This window comes from Benincasa hispida, chromosome 12, assembly GCF_009727055.1.
Source record: "Benincasa hispida cultivar B227 chromosome 12, ASM972705v1, whole genome shotgun sequence".
NCBI classification, from domain to species: domain Eukaryota; kingdom Viridiplantae; phylum Streptophyta; class Magnoliopsida; order Cucurbitales; family Cucurbitaceae; genus Benincasa; species Benincasa hispida.
The window spans coordinates 31,763,627-31,780,798 of NC_052360.1; the positions used below are offsets into that span (position 1 = coordinate 31,763,627).

Below are 17,172 nucleotides of genomic sequence, written 5' to 3' on the forward strand. Positions count from 1 at the left end.
TTTTCATTAAAGTAAGAAAAAGAAATAATAAATCAGACTGACATTAAAGCCTGTCTTAAATGTCGGTTTAAAACCGACATTAAATATTCGTGTTTTTTTTTAAACCGACATTGTATCTCCAGTTTCACTTTTTCCAACCGACATTAAAGGCCAAAATTCTTGTAATGTCAGCTTAAATACCCTAGCCTAGATAGAATCTTCCTTAGACAAAGGTCTCTTATAGATAACTATGTCATAAATTTAATCTTTTGTTTACTCCAATTTAATCCTATTAAAAAGAAATTAACAGATCAAACCTATTTCTAGTCTTATTAGAAATATTATTAGTATAGGTCCATGTGATATCAAATTTAAACCATTTAAAATTTATTTAACCTATATTTGCATGCAACTCTTGATTATAGATTTTAATTCTAATTTTTATTAACTTATAACAATTATATTTTTCTAAAGTGGTGTCATGCTTCATGCATCTCAATTTTCATTACATTATACATAATATTTATATAATAAAATGATAAAAATAAATAACATTCATCCATCATTCAGAACTATATATTATAACAATTATAACTAAAGACACCGTTTTTTAGTACAACAAACCGATATTACATACTATAGTAGTTAAGAAGTAACCGTTACTTCCAAGAAAAAGCAATTAATTGCCAAAATTTGTGTAATAAGATAACATTATCATTATTTTGAATTTGCTGAAATGGAAGAATACAAGCCATACATTTTCAGGCACATAGCTCCAACACCAAAGCAAAATCAAAAACCCCCCAAATTGATGCGCTCTTTCTAGAACCCTCTACGCCATCTCGTTAAACCCTCGTCCCAAGCCTCAAGGGTTTACTGGAACTCGCCTTTTGCTCCTTCTCCGCTACTCTTATCCTTTTCACACCGTTTCATGGCTCCAGCTCTCGCCAGAAGTTTGTCCACTCTTGCTCTTTCTTCACTCCCTCTACCAAGCGGTGGTACTCGCTTGAGCTTGACAACCGCTTTTCTGCCCCGAAATGGACTCAGAAAGGGTTTTTCTTGTGCTGGGTTGAAGTGGAAGATTGAGAAGAAGAGCAATCGGTTAGCGGTTAGGTGTGAGGCGGCCGTCGCCGAGAAAGAAGCTGCTGAGTCTCCTGGTGAGAAGTTTGAGTACCAAGCCGAGGTGGGTCTTTGAATTTTTTGTGAATTGCGAGCAGTGGGAAGGGTAATACGATGTTTATCCTGTTAATAATCTAGTGTTTCTGTCGCTGAATCATAGAGAGGACAAGTTGTTGGAAGATTAGGATTTCTTGTTGGTTTTGTTATTCTGTGAAAGGGTGACAGCACATAACTTTACGGAATACGAAATCTTGTTATGGGTTTTGAGTTTCTTGACTTGGTATTTCTTGAAACATCATTTTCCAAACATGTCTCTGGTTTTTTGTGGTGACATTATCAAGCTTATGGTATGTTTAGTTATGGGTTTTCGTCTTCTGATAGTGGGAAGATATATAATGAGTGCAGGTTAGTCGCCTCCTGGATTTGATTGTTCACAGCCTTTATAGCCACAAGGAGGTGTTTCTTCGAGAGCTAGTGAGGTAATGGTGTTCAGTATGTATTGATTCTGCAATTCCATTCATATCTTTCTCCGTGGCGAAAAAGAAGGGTTCTCTGACCTTCTGGTTTTCTCTTATTTCTTTCCCGGAAATTTTATCATACTTAGAATTTTTTTAAATCTTTTTTAATATCGTTATCCAGTAACGCGAGTGACGCTTTAGACAAGCTAAGATTCTTGAGCGTGACCGAGCCCTCTCTACTTGGAGACGCTGGCAACCTTGAAATACGTATCAAACCTGATGCAGACAGTGGTACTATCACCATAACGTATGAAAAGTTTCTTAGATATTCCAGAGTTGTACATTTCGTTGCTGATTGAACTTAGTTATATTAAAATTGGGTTTTTTTTATGTTTGTTTTTAGGGATACTGGTATTGGAATGACTAAAGAGGAGCTCATTGACTGTCTTGGAACTATCGCTCAGAGTGGCACTTCAAGATTCTTGAAAGCCCTGAAGGTCCATAACAACAACAACCCCCCCACCCCCACAAAAGGGTTTTTATGCTCAATGAACGTGAAATTAAATGTTTAAACATAACAATTCTATCAGGAAAACAAGGATGCTGGAGCAGATAACAGCTTGATCGGTCAATTTGGTGTTGGGTTCTATTCAGCCTTCCTTGTTGCTGAAAAGGTAGAATTGCATTTTGCCTTGACAAAATAACTGTTTTCTAATTGAAGCAAGCTTGATTCAAATTTCTTTTCTGCTAAGATTCTCATTATGCCTATCTTTTGCAATCAGGTTGTCGTATCCACTAAGAGCCCAAAATCAGATAAACAATATGTTTGGGAAGCAGTAGCTGATAGTAGTTCATATGTTATTAGGGAAGAAACTGATCCTGAAAAACTTCTACAGCGTGGAACACAGATCACCCTCTACTTAAGGGTATGCAATCTTCTTTATCTGTTCTATCACACCACATTCGGGAACTCTTCTTAGTCTTTTTGGAACTGCTAAGCAACTCCAAATTTTTAGGAGTGATCAGTAGAACAACTCAACTTAGACGAATATGTTACTTGCTGCAAGATTGGAACAACTCAACTTAGACAAATATGTTAATTGCTGCAAGATTGCTATATTTCCTTTGTTACAAGTTGCATAAATCTTTTGTATTCCCTATCATAAATGGGATCCCTTTTTGTATCTTTTGGATCATTATGAATTGATGAAATTGTTCCTTTAAAAAAGAAAATAAAATAAAAGAAACCGTCTTAAGGAGAAAAAAGTAACAGTGGTGTTTTTTTCCCCTAAATAAAAATTATCATCATCATCATCATCATCATTATTTTTAAATTGATCTGCATTGTTTTAGTGGCAAGTGGCAAGTGATGGTGATGCCGTTAAATAGCCATCTCTGATGTTATTCAATCATTTTGTAATCTTATCCTCATATTCCAGGAAGATGACAAGTATGAATTCTCTGATCCAACTAGAATACAAGGTTTGGTCAAGAATTACTCACAGTTTGTTTCCTTCCCCATCTACACATGGCAAGAGAAATCAAGAACTGTTGAGGTATGAATGCTATGCATTTACACTTGTTTTGTATGAACATTAGTTACGTGTAAAGGGCTTTGGGTATATCATACTTTGATTGCGGATATGCAAGGAAAAATTGGTTGGGTGTTGTGTTTTTTAATTAATGAGTTTAACCTTTCAGATTTCTACTTCCTTAAAAGTTCTATCCGAAATGATTTTACATTCCTCTAGTTTCAGTTATTTATTTTATCTTTGAGGCATTCTTTGAGTTTTATTCTAGTCTATCACTTTCTGATGTGATTATCATTTAGGATGAATTGGCTTGTGTATCTTTTTTAATCATCATGATTTTTATTACTGTCGATACTGAATGGAGCTCTGGAGCAGGTGGAAGAAGAAGAAGAACCAAAAGAAGGAGAAGAACCAAAACCAGAGGTAACCCACTTGTAAATCTCAGTTTGGCGATTTTCCCTATTCTCCAAGATCGAAGTACTTCATTGATTTTCTTATTTTTCAGGGTGAGAAGAAAAAGAAGACAAAAACTGAGAAGTATTGGGACTGGGAATTGGCTAATGAGACAAAGCCTATCTGGGTGAGTTAAAGTGATATCTGCGTTATATGGTTCACTCTGAACTTGGAAAGAAATGATTTTTGTTTCAATAATTGTTAAATATTTTGTAGCATTTATGCATCTTTTTAATCCCTTAATTCTGTCGATTTGCTTGTGCAGATGCGAAATTCAAAAGAAGTTGAGAAGGATGAGTACAATGAATTCTATAAGAAGACATTTAATGAGTTTTTAGAGCCACTTGCATATACTCACTTCACCACCGAGGTATATTCAGTCCTTTGGTTTAATTAATATAAAATTTTCCTTTATTAAAGTGTAGAAGTACTAATTTCATTTCTATCACTGCAGGGCGAAGTGGAATTCAGGAGTGTTCTTTATATTCCTGGAATGGGACCTCTGAATAATGAGGATGTTGTGAATCCTAAAACAAAGAATATTCGCTTGTACGTTAAGCGTGTCTTCATCTCTGATGATTTTGATGGCGAGCTGGTGAGTATATTTAATTTATAATAATATATATTCGATGTTTGTGTCAGGCTCATCTGATTTTGAGATATTTCTAACTCTTCATATTGGGTTTCAACTTTTCATTTTGATCCATATAGAATCCCATAACTTATAAAGTAAGTTTACAGAACAATTAACCTTTTGGCTCTTTTCTACATTCTCTACCTGGAAAGCACTTGTTATTTTTTGTCAGGTGCCTGGTTTAATAAAAAGTTAATGCGAATATCTCATGCAGCACAGTTATATCTTAACATGAGTTTCTGTGGATGGTGGAACTAAATCTCACGTATGCTTTGCAGTTTCCTCGATATTTGAGCTTTGTGAAAGGTGTGGTAGATTCTGATGACCTCCCCTTAAATGTTTCTCGGGAAATTCTCCAAGAAAGCCGAATCGTAAGTTTTCTTTTAATGTATATGTTAGTTTCTTGTGAAGGGCTGTACTACCTTTGGCTTTCAGCTGTTTTCAATGCAGTAAACATGCCTAATGATATATTCTCTTACATCCTCTAGGTTTTCTATTCAGTCCTATAAGCCTGAAACCCCAAGATCCATATGTTTCAGCATTTTTGTTTTACGTTTCAATGTTGTTCCATGGGCATGGACATAACATGTCTTATTTCCTTCACCTTCTCTCTATGATTTCCTTAAGTTGGTGTATGTTTACCTATTTTACAGTTGTGTAGTTCGAAAATATCTTTGGTCTTTTACTTTCCGGATGAAGATATGATTTATTAGCTCATTATCTTGTGTAAGTTTGTATTTATTTGTTGGAATGAGCCATGGAAGATTCAAGATGGTGCAAGAGAGGAATAGGGTGTGGGGTACACCAGTCACCACTTAATTTGATCATTCAATTTTTTATTTTTTTTAATAAAAAAAATCGAGGTTTTGATTGATTTATTTATTTATCATTATTTTTTTGTGGGTTAACTGGACTTAATTTTGTAATTAAAAACTGAAAGTTCAATATAGTTACTGAAGGGAGTTTTCAACTCAGTAATTGAGTGGTAAAGAAACAAAAGGCATCGTCCTCCAGGGATATCCCATAAAATTGGAAAGACGTGAGATTAATTATAGCCCCTGCACGAGGATGACACATGAAAGTAGAAAGGCACCATATTGACTTCTTTATTGTTGGTTCATTTCTACTGGTTCTGTCCTTGCAATTGCAATATCTTCAAACTTGCAAATGCTCACAAACTCACTCTGAACTAATCTTGTGGCCTTCCTTATTAGGTTACCTAAATGGGCCTACAAATGTGGCATAACATTCGTCCTTGTCTCTATAATAATGGCATAATAATGGCATCGAGAAATTGTAGGATATTAATGTTCTTAATAGTTGGCAATAGGGATTGAACTTCATTAACTTGGGGGTTTTAGTGTGACTAGTAGGCCAGAGCGTATTGGTAACCAAACCACAATTTAAAAGATAGTTGTTTTTGTTTTTCTTTCAAAGCATTTTCAATCAACTGTGAGATTTACTATTCATTTTGATAGCAGATTAACTTTACTGGCAATTTGTTGTTGCAAATTATTGATATGCTTGATGATTCTGCTCCTATAAAATATTTTCCAGGTGAGAATTATGAGGAAGAGACTTGTCAGAAAAACATTTGACATGATTCAAGACCTCTCTGAAAGTGAGAATAAAGAGGTTTGTAGCCTTAAAAGCCAAATGTGACTTATGTTTCATTTTTTAGTACTGTGTAATCTGGAAAAAGAAAATCTCAATTTCAGGATTACAAAAAATTCTGGGAGAATTTTGGCCGGTTCTTAAAATTGGGATGTATTGAGGATACTGGAAATCACAAGCGTATCACACCATTATTGCGTTTTTACACCTCCAAAAGCGAGGAGGAGCTGAAGAGTTTGGATGATTATGTAGAGAACATGGGCGAGAGTCAGAAGGCAATTTACTACTTGGCGACTGACAGCTTAAAGAGTGCCAAGAGTGCTCCATTCTTGGAGAAGTTGGTTCAAAAAAATATTGAGGTAAAATTTTCATATCATATACTTGATGCTAAACTGCTTCTTTGCTGTTGAACTCTGTATGCTTCTAAGTTATTAGTTTCAGAGTTTAAAGAGAATGCTTCTAGAGCTCATAGTGAATGAATTGGATTAAGAAATAAGATTTTTGTAAGAAGCACTCTCTTTAAGAAATAAGATTTTTGTAAGATAGTGAAAACTGAAAAGAATGCACCCTTTCTACCATTATATCGCTTTAATGAATGTCAGTTGGATGCTGTCCTTGCATAACTGCTGGTGTGAGTTGGGGTGTTCTCTTGTCCGACTTCCCTATCTTTGGTCTTCATGGTTTAATGGAATGCATTGATAATGAATGTTGTTTGTATTTGACCAGCCATATTCTAGATCTAATGTTGGGTTGTTTTTGTTTGATTAGGTTCTTTACTTGATTGAACCTATCGATGAAGTTTCCATCCAGAACTTGCAGACATACAAAGAGAAGAAATTTGTTGATATTAGCAAGGAAGATTTAGAGCTGGGTTTGTTCTTTCCTCATTATTTGGTTTTGAAAATAGCTGATGACCAGCAGAGAATTTTATTTTATTCCAGTGAAAAGCAGGAGGTTTACTTCTGAAATTTACTAATAATTGCGTTCTTGTACCAGGTGATGAGGATGAAGTCCAAGAAAGAGAGACTAAGCAAGATTTCAACCTCCTCTGTGACTGGATTAAGCAACAACTAGGTGACAAGGTAGCAAAAGTCCAAGTCTCAAAGCGTTTAAGCTCTTCTCCATGTGTCCTAGTTTCTGGCAAGTTTGGATGGTCTGCAAATATGGAAAGGTTAGTTTTGGAAATTAAATGTCCAACATGTCTAATCTAGATGTGGACGGATGGGTTTCCTTCTCACAGATGAAAATATCAACAATACCTTTATCCCAATCTGGCATCTCTTCCGTTGCTGATGAAATTGTAACGAACAGTCATCATACACCAATAGTTCTTTTAGACTTTGCTTTCAACTGTCTGATCATAATTAAACAGAAATCTCCTACAAAAATGTAGCTTTAAACATTCTCCAACCATTTAAACGCCCTAATCTTTTACTTGAAACAAAATTTGTGGGTTTGCACTTGTGACAATGTTTATTGACATTTTCCCCTTACTCCAGGTTGATGAAGGCTCAGGCACTTGGGGATACTTCAAGTTTGGAGTTCATGAGAGGAAGGAGAATTTTGGAGATTAATCCCGACCATCCAATCATCAAGGATCTAAATGTAAGACTTCTAAACGATCCCTATATTTTGAGTGGGAATAGGCATTTGTTAGTCTAAGCTAGTAGATTTCCGTTCATTTCAATTTAGTTAGGATATGACATCAGGGTTATATTTTTTTTCTCCCCCTAAGATCAAGCCAAATTTTTGTCAAAGATTGCTACACAAACCAAGTACGTTGTCAATGTCTGGAAATTGGTTGCTTGCTTGTGTGATGGGATTCTCCTACTCATATAATTGAGTGAGGATTTTATTTATACCGTAAGGAAGTAGGGTGTTAGTTCATAAATGACACATTTTAGAAGTATGTTGGCTCATAGTTTCCTGCTTTATAGGCTGCTTGCAAAAATTCACCGGATAGCAGCGATGCAACGAGAGCCGTTGATCTTTTATACGAGACAGCATTGATATCCAGTGGATTCTCTGTAAGGGGAAATTCAATTAAGATTGATTATTTTCAAGAGTTGATGAATTTGATTGATGTCTTACTGTTTTTTCTCACTGCTCATGCGAATGCAGCCTGATAGCCCAGCTGAGTTGGGGAACAAGATATACGAGATGATGGCAATGGCTCTCGGAGGTAGATGGGGTAGATTGGAAGACAATGTTGATGCTGTAGACACTGCTGAATCCGACAGTGCTGAAGCACCGGAAGTGCAAGTGATTGAACCCTCAGAAGTGAGGGCGGAGGACGATCCATGGCAGGATTAGGATTAAGTGAACCTTGGCTAGATTTTAGAAGCTTTTTGACAATCCTGTGGGGAAAGAAATATGGTGTCTGGCGAGCAGTAGGGGATTCATTTTACTGGGCAAAGTTATAATTCACAGAAATGTTGGAAAGTATGATTAGATTAGATTTTGATGATTAAATCCCTATGCAGTGGGTATAAAATTGCAAAAGGTCCACAATTCTTGAAGAAGTGCAAATAAAATCTTAAAGTTTCAATTGTCTCGGCCAAAACATTTCTTTGTTTGATGATTGTCAAGACATTTCCAATTGGATAGAGAAAAGAAAGCAAACAAAAAAAAAAAAGAGAGAGTAGGAGGAAGAAACCAACATATATATTAACTAGAGTTCACATACAAAGTGCAAGATCTTAAATTTTAATGGAGAAAGTGCTAAACCAGGCCCAGTTTAGATCGTATCTCATTCACAAAATATAGTTCATCTGACTTCTTTCATCATCTTCAAGCAACAGCCTCATTTTTTATCCATTACAACGTTGTCTGTTTTTGGGCAGCAAATCTTTGCCTTGTATTATTCTCAACTCTTGCATTGAAATACATGGAAAATGTGTTCAACTGTTCTGGATTCTCATCCCTACATATATCTTCATACCAAGACTTCAGTTTGACTTCTCATCCTTTTCCATGTTTACAAGCTTATCGGCAAAATCCACCATCGGACTCGGTAGAAATGATAATTGCATTATTCTCTATAGGATGCACATGCTAATTTACCCTATACAACTTTGAATCATATGGCTAAGAGCTTAAAAGCAAACTTAGAGTTCTGCTCTGGTGTTGCATTGTGGGGTAGAACCTGAGAGTCAGATGTAATCCAAATTAAGGATTAACTTTTTAACATGTAGATTTATCAATTGTTGCAAGGGAAAAGAGCTTATGGGTGAACTTCAACAAACAGTACCATCAACATCTTGGCCACTGGAGGGTGCGGCAACATCAAAGTTCATTGGAACAACATTTTGGAGTTCATTCTCCCATCGGTTCAGTAGCTGCAAAAGCCATATGTAAGTTATATCAGAGCAAGTACAGGAAGAAAAAAAGCATTTCATTATATCGACAAGTTTCATGTCAACAATTTCCGAGTTCCACAATTTATAGGCAAGTCGATCTGAATTAGGCACATGAAAACATCACGTTTACCCAAGACAAACTCAAAATATGGTTTGAGCATTTTTTAGAGAGATTATTAAGTAGTAGTACGAGCAAGGTAATTCAGCTCAGGATGCTTGAAGAAAACCTGAACAGGCTCCTTGAATCCACCAACAAGTGATGTCAGCTGCGAATTAATTGTTCTTCGTAGCAGGTCCGGCGAGCTACCCATGTTAGGAAGACAAGGCGGAAGAAGTCCATGGTGAGATGGATGTTGCGGGAGGTAAGGCACAGGCAGATCAGGAGAAAAACCAAACAAGGATGGACCAGCCTTTGATTGAATGATCTGTGCAGAGATAGGAAAGAATGTGACTGCTATTAAAAAAAAGTATGAATTGTTTCATACAGCATTAGATTCCAGTAGTTGGCTTACTTCTTTTGTGAGGAGCTCTTCAATGTTAAAATCGAGCCTGGGATTAACTGTTGCAAGTTTCATTGACAAAAACTGCATAAGACAGGTCAAGATATAATTTAACACAATACCAAAGCAAGTCCAGAGTGTTGTGAGAATAAGAAATCATATACATACATAATAGACCTAAAGATTGATGAAGATATTAATTGAATTAGAAACGACGTGGAAAATCAAAGGAACAGAAGATGTCTTATGCTGAGCTGGGTGGTTCATAAAGAATCTATTGGGAATTCGGAAATATGGCAGCCTAGTTCATTGAAAGGGAAGTATGGTTTCTTTTCCCATTACCTCAACTTGCCGTTGCAGTGACTGTACATAGTTAATGATTTCATCGAGCATTACAGCTTTGCCAGTGACCTGAGAACGTAGCTTTTCAGCACAAAGAGACAAGTACACGAGATGAAGGGTTCACAAATTAGACTCACAAACCTTACTACACCCAGGCACAAGGTCCTGAAGGAGCCTCATCTTTCACTTATCTTCTCTCTTCTAACCTGTAAAGGCAGTTCATTATTTCCTCAAAATCCCTTTCCCTATATTAAACTTGTTTTTAGTCAACTAGAAAAAAAAAGTGAAATGTAAATCTTAACCCTTTCAGCAAGACTATGGCTGTTTGTCGCCTCCCTCTTCGAGCTCTAACGTGAATGTATTCTTCTTGGGAGCATCTGATGGTTGAGAATCTTGTTTTCCTTGCTTTCCAGCAGGCTTGTTAGTAGTAGAACTTGGGTTTTGGTCTCCCTTCTGCTGATTGAATGCTCCATTCTTTGCAGCTTCATTGATTTGTTGGAGCTTCTTTAACTTGTCCAAGTCCACATTCTAACCAATTCAAATATTCAAGTCTAAGAAATTAAAGATTACCTCCATCTCACCTGAGTATCACACACAAGAGAGAAAAGACATTATAATAGTTTACCTGCTCACCCCTTTTCCTTTTCTTGAAACAAAGTCCTTCTGTAGATGGTTCTGTGATGGTACCTCCAACCGTGCATCGCTCATCTTGACCACCACTAAACCCAGCTTCATCCAGAATCATGCCAGACTCACCAACACAACCCTGTTTAGCCCTGTCTTGAGACATTTCACTATCTTTCTCATTCTTAGGTGGACTTTTTTCTTTTAGCCTCAAGTTCCATGGGCAAAGAAACATCTTTGGAGGCTCCATTTCTTGAAATGACTTCTTGCCTTCCAAATCCACCCCCAGAATGAATGCCTATAGAGTCTGAAATACCAAATGGACCGGCAGGCGGAGTCCCAAAAAATCCATTATTGAAGCAGGAGAACCGTGCTGCACGTTCTATGAATGCCGAATCAGCTGGAAGTTGAGACAAACTAGCTGGAAATATTCCAGGAACGTTTCCCGAGAAAACTCCCTTCATCCATGGATTTTGTTGGTTCCAATCCATACCCAGTGTTCTAGTATCACCATTAGATCTCAAAGAATTCAGACCCTCTCCATGAACTACATTCGTATTAGAAGCAACTATGCTGTTTTGTTCGTTAAAAGTGGTGCAGAATCCCGAATTTTGCGATTCGGTATGATGGTTCAAAAGAGTTGGAGTAAATAAGTTAGACATTGAAGTTGAAGACAAGAAGAAACACCTAGATCCCCTTGCTAACAACAGAAGGATTTCCGGTCGAAACAAATCCCACAGACTCATTAGTAACAAGCAGCAGCAAATTGCCAGCCGGAGGAGATACTCATAGGATCACTCGTCCTACTCTCAACTTCAAATTCATCCTTCCCATTCATACTATCAGAAAAAGAAAATTCTGACTCACCTTCCCTCAATTTCTTTCCAACAAGAAACAAGCATCTGCAGAGAAAGTCAAAGTAGATTTCAAAATCATCCAATTCCCAGACCCCAAAATGGAAAGTTAAAAAACAAGAGAAAACAACAAACACAATGGCAACAACACAATTCAAAACTGAAGACACAGAAACCGATGGCCACAATTTCAGAATGTTTTCAAAGTAAACCGATGGCCACAATATCAGAACAAGTCAATTTTAGCAACATTCCCAAAAGAATCCATCAAAAGAGAACAACCCATTTCAACTATTGAGCTAGAAAACGCAAAAGAAGCACAAACCCATGAAAGGGTAATTCAAAATCAGCACTAAAAACAGAAGGAAAAAAAAAAAAAAAAAAAAACTCAGCAGATACAGTAACTTGAAAACCCTAGTCGAGAGAAGAAGAAAACAAGGTCGAATCAGAGTAAAAAATGACAGAAGAAGATATACCCATTTCCAGATTCTATTCCACTTCCCCGAACTTTAGTTGAAATTAGAGCTGAATTTAGAGCCCCCACCTTCATTTCCCTCTGCTGGCAGTCACCTCTGCAAAAACACTGCCAAACACAGAACTCAGACAAAATGCAGAGCTGAACCCTGTAATTGAGAGAGAGAAAAAAGGAAGAACAACAAGAAGAAAGAGAGAGAGAGGGAAAAAAGTGAAAAGAAGAGAGAGGGTAAAATGGAATTTGAAGAAGAGGTGGAAGGGAAAAAAGAAAAGGAGTCCAGCAAAGGGAAGCTGCATTTATACCCACGCTTACATGAAAAGAGTGTCCTTTGATGATAACCACCGCCACTTCTACTGCAAAAAATAATTAAAGCAAAAAGCAAAGCAAACCCATCTTATAAAATTAAGGCTTTTCTTCATTCACAATTCTTTATCATCAACTTTAATACTTCCCTCTCTAATTATTTACTGAAACTATACATAAACAAATACCCTTTTTTTTTTTCTCTTTAAATTAATCGCCATTGCTTATTACTTTAAGCTATTAATTATTCCTGTGTTTGAGCTAGCAACTGACATTGCCAACTCTCATTTGGGATTTCTTCCTATTTTTAATTGTGGTCTTGAAAGAGAGAGCTGTATAAGATCTTTAATGGAGGGGTTTGTTTGGTCAAGAACCCAATACAAAAATCTAACTCCTTTTCCACTTGCTGTATTTTTTTTTCCCTCATTCTTTCAGTTTCAATGAACATTATAAGTATAGCATCTGGTACCAAGTTTTGGATCATTCCTACCATTTTTTTTTATCAATTCAAATGGACCAACCAATATCTATCTAACTTCATTAATGAATTTAACTGTGTTGTAATAGAGTGAAGAGACCATTCAAAAACTATTAATTTGTGCAGGCCATTATTTTTTGTTGAAAAAAATGTCAAAGTTCAAGTGTAAAGTTGTGTACAACAGAATTAACTTGCATTCTTGTAGTTATTCTCATTGATTTCAATACTTGCTCATTAATTAGTAGATCCATTTAAATCTTTGAAATTTGAGATATCTTTTCTTCTCTTTTATTTTATTTTCTTTTTTATATATATAAATATATATTTTGAGTGATTATTATATATATTATATATATATATAATATATAATATATTCAAATAGAACGAATGTTAAATGGACTATTTTCAAATAAAGAGAAAATAAGCTAACATATTTATAAATATAGTAAAATTTCACTATCTATTAGTAATAGATTGCGTCAGTGCTATTATGTGCTATTGCGATGTATCACTGTGTGATAGTGACATTTTTTTTGTATTTTGAAATATTTTTAACAATTTTATCATTTAAAACAATTATCTTATATCATTTTGACAAATGGGAGAAGTAAAATTCTTTTAAACAATCTAAAAATTGTTTGACATAAAAATGATTGCTAAAATTTAAGCAAAAACTACCCTTACTCACATGTGTGCACATATCTATAGGTGTTTTGTTTTATCATTCTTTAACAAAATTTAGAATATTGTAAATCCATGTAAATAATGTAAACTAAAGCTTTTCAAATAAGCAACTACTTTGAGGTGACTTTTTACAAAAGTTATTAACATATTCTACACAAATATATCTCAACAAATAGTTATGATATTTCAGACATACAGTCTCAATCGCATCATATGTAAATAATTGTTTGTTTCCTTACTAAACACATTAACCGATCTTACATCCGTCAGGATGATTCCTAGTTTTATGAAGGACAAAATATTATCCTTATAAAATGTAAGAGCAACATAATTAAACTTTCAAAATTCACATAAATAATATGAACTAAAGCTTTTCAAATTCCTAACAATTAGATATGAATGAATTAATTGAAAATATTGAGAGGGTAAAATGGAATGCAATAAAAAGGTGAGGGCACAGTTGTGATGTGTGAAAAAAGTCTTTCTCTCCATAGCACCAATATAATTATAGTTTGTTGGTAAAAGACTACAGTCTACTTGGTAAACTTTTTAATGTTGAATTAATCTTTGATATGAAAACAACTCAAAGCATGAGTCAAGCTTTTAGTATGTTTCCACTCCTGCAACCTTTGAACTTAAAAAAAAAAAAAAAAAAAAAAAAAAAAAAAAAAAAAAAAAAAAAAAAAAAAAACTTCAAAGAGTGTTAAGAATTTTTGCAAACTTAATTAGCAAGTTTTTTCTAATTTATATTTAGTGGTTTAACTTAGAATAGTGCCTAAATTAGAGAATTTCGTTTGAAGTAATATTCTCTAAGTTTCACCATCAACTAGTCTGCTTTAAGAAAAATAGTTTGTTTAAAATAGTTTTTTTTTTTTCCATCTTTTCGACCAAGATCAATCATCGAGATTTGAATAAAACTAACTTTTTTCCTCATAAATTGAGCTATAGATTTTTTTTGGCTTTCTTGATAGTTGTTGGTTAGGAGGAGACAGGATTGTATAACTTTCTGAAATCTTATTCATATTTCCTTAAATAACATGTATAAATCACACTACGATCATCGAGATCCACTTGATAATTTATATGATCACCTGAGATCTATTTTGAAATTTATTTGGATAATTGATAAATTCATTACGAAATTCAAATAATGTGGAAACAAAATAGGAATAAGATTGTGAAATTGAAGAAGATTTGAAAGATTTAGTTATAAGATTTGAGAAATATTACAATAAATTTGAAAAAATTATACAATCTTGGTGTTCATCTTAGAAAATTTTAGAAAGCCCAAAAAATGAATAGTTTGGATATTAGAGAGAAAAAAGTTAATTTTTTATTGAATCTCAGAGATTCAATCTAGCGAGAAAGATGAAAGAAAAATTATTTAATGAATTTTGTAAAAAGATGCTAGGTTGTGAAAGACAAAAACATTTGGAGTTATTTTCTACAATTTTTCCCGAGATATTTTAAGGTTAATTGTAGACTTTTAAGGAGTGCATTATAGTAGTTAGTTTTTATATTTGCCTATAAATAATTCTGTTGTTTTTCAATGAAAAGGTTCGATCCCGCGATGAGTGATCGTTTTGCTATTAATTTGATTTGAAAAATAGTAATACAAAGAAGAAAAAACATACAATGGTTAAACATAAATAACATAGGAGGAGAAAGATTATCTTCGAAGACCTTTCTTCAAATCTTCTCCAAGTCTTGAATAATTGAATGAACCCTTGGTTTCACAATAAGATATCTTCAAAAAGAGTCTTCTCTACTATTTTCTTGGCATAAATAGTTATGTGGGAATTTTTTTAAAGAAAGGAATTGGCTTTTGGTAGAGAACACCTTCACTTAGAAAGAGTAAAATTATTTTTACATAAAATCTAACCCCACATATGCAAACACCCTACAATTAAAGGGGAGGAGATAAGTTATAACTTCCTCCTCTCTATCCCCTCAAAATACAGAGAAGAGTTATTAATTAAAATTAAATAATTAAATATTTGAATAATTTCAAATGCACATTTCTCTCATAATCTATAGTTTTAATATAAATTTCATCCATAATTATTTAACATATGTTTGAATATGAAATCCTAATATATAAGGTTTAATATTTGAATTTCATTCAAATATTAATACTCTCATATTATATATTTTAAATTTGAATCTCACTAATAAAAATAACTTTATATTATAAAGTATCTATACACTATATATCATATAACAATAACATAAATTTCCTTAATCAACTTGAACATTTCAAATTCTTCCAAAACTCTTGATTCTTATTTTAACCCATCGTGAGCTAGCAAGGGACGTAATGACCTACAAATTACAAACTTTAATGATTCGAAATTAATTAATTAAAATTTTTAATATTAAATCAACATTCAATAACTATGAGGCACTCACTAAAGAACTATAACTGCACTCTTATGCACTGTAGAACATGTTGTGTCCATAGATATAACCATTACAAGTAAGTCGATATTTCACGAGTTGTTCGTAATTACAACTGCATCAAATTATCGTTTTTTATTTTGTAATTACCTTTACTCTTGCAGTACCACTGATCCTCTAATGAATAATCTGTTTATGGTTCTACCATAAACCAAGTCTCTTTTCAGACTAGTGAGAGGATGGAGCCCCATTGTTCAAGACTCGGGGTCGATACTCAAAGGAACAACACATCTACTTACCCTAAAGGCGGAAATGAGTGAATTTCATCTTGTGTAGCTATGTTTCCAGCTTCCCACTTGGTCTCATCCCAAAAATGGTAGACATATTGAGTAGGCAACTCGAATCACTCTCACCCATACAAATCAAAGAACGATCCCTCATAGGCAGGAGTCCATAACTCACTTAGGATTGAGATTGAGTGTTTAAAATATTAATATCTTCAGTCAACAGTGTTATAAAGAGAGATTAAATATTTTGTGGTCCAGTCATATACAAACTCATTGTATAGGATATCCCCACTCACATGTCTCTACATGAACAATTTGATCAAATCGTTTGTAACATTTACAAAGTGAGTCGTATCCATAGTGTTACTAAGATAAGGTACTCAGCTTTACCATATACTATAGACTTTATCCATATACTATAGACCTTTTAAGTTATCACTTGAACATGATCCACTTGTATGTCTACCACATATTATTCAAGTTACATTAAATAACCTTGGATCTTAGTTTACTAGATTGAGTTACACAAGTCTAAATGTCAAATAAATAACACTTTATTTATGAAAATAAATAAATAATTTGTTTACCATGTACAAACCACGAGTTTAGGGCACAAAACCCCAACTTCAAACTCAATTAAACACTTGATCTGTAACATCCCATTTTTCAGGTAATTTACATTAAATTATCTTAAAATATTTTAGCGATATTTTGATAATTTTGGGCTAAAAATTTAATTAGGGAGGCAAGATAATTAATTTAAAATATATTTATAAAGAATTGGAATTATAATTCAATTTAAGGGAAAAATTGGATCAATTTATTTTGGGAAAAGTGTGTTTTTAAATTGATTAAATATTTGGAATGATGTAATTTATCTCAACTATTGGATTGTATATTCCCTTTAATTTTAGTTTTGAGCCAAAATTAAATTAATTGGATAAGTTAATTGGGTTGAGATTAATTTGATAAGAGATTTAGAATTTTTGAATTATTTTTTATAAATATTTGAAAATAAAGAAAAGAAAAAAAAAGATTTTGGAAATTAAAAGGAATTTGAAATTTAAGAAGGAAATGAGA

The 17,172-nt window shown here is 34.0% G+C and overlaps 1 protein-coding gene and 1 pseudogene across 1 annotated transcript; one reads left to right on the forward strand and one right to left on the reverse strand.

Annotated features, from left to right (window-relative positions):
- Nucleotides 1-788: 788 nt before the first annotated feature.
- LOC120092515 (heat shock protein 90-5, chloroplastic) lies at nucleotides 789-8,352 on the forward strand. The gene is made up of 19 exons (XM_039050618.1): nucleotides 789-1,162; nucleotides 1,504-1,577; nucleotides 1,738-1,863; nucleotides 1,960-2,053; nucleotides 2,147-2,230; nucleotides 2,339-2,482; nucleotides 2,996-3,112; nucleotides 3,464-3,511; nucleotides 3,594-3,668; nucleotides 3,807-3,911; nucleotides 3,996-4,136; nucleotides 4,454-4,546; nucleotides 5,733-5,810; nucleotides 5,894-6,148; nucleotides 6,558-6,660; nucleotides 6,786-6,960; nucleotides 7,289-7,394; nucleotides 7,727-7,816; nucleotides 7,911-8,352. Exons 1-19 carry the CDS (start codon nucleotides 911-913, stop codon nucleotides 8,100-8,102), a joined length of 2,352 nt encoding a protein of 783 aa, XP_038906546.1. The 5' UTR covers nucleotides 789-910; the 3' UTR covers nucleotides 8,103-8,352.
- A 77-nt stretch (nucleotides 8,353-8,429) lies between these two features.
- Nucleotides 8,430-12,558, reverse strand: LOC120092516 (annotated as a pseudogene).
- Between the last annotated feature and the right edge of the window lie 4,614 nt (nucleotides 12,559-17,172).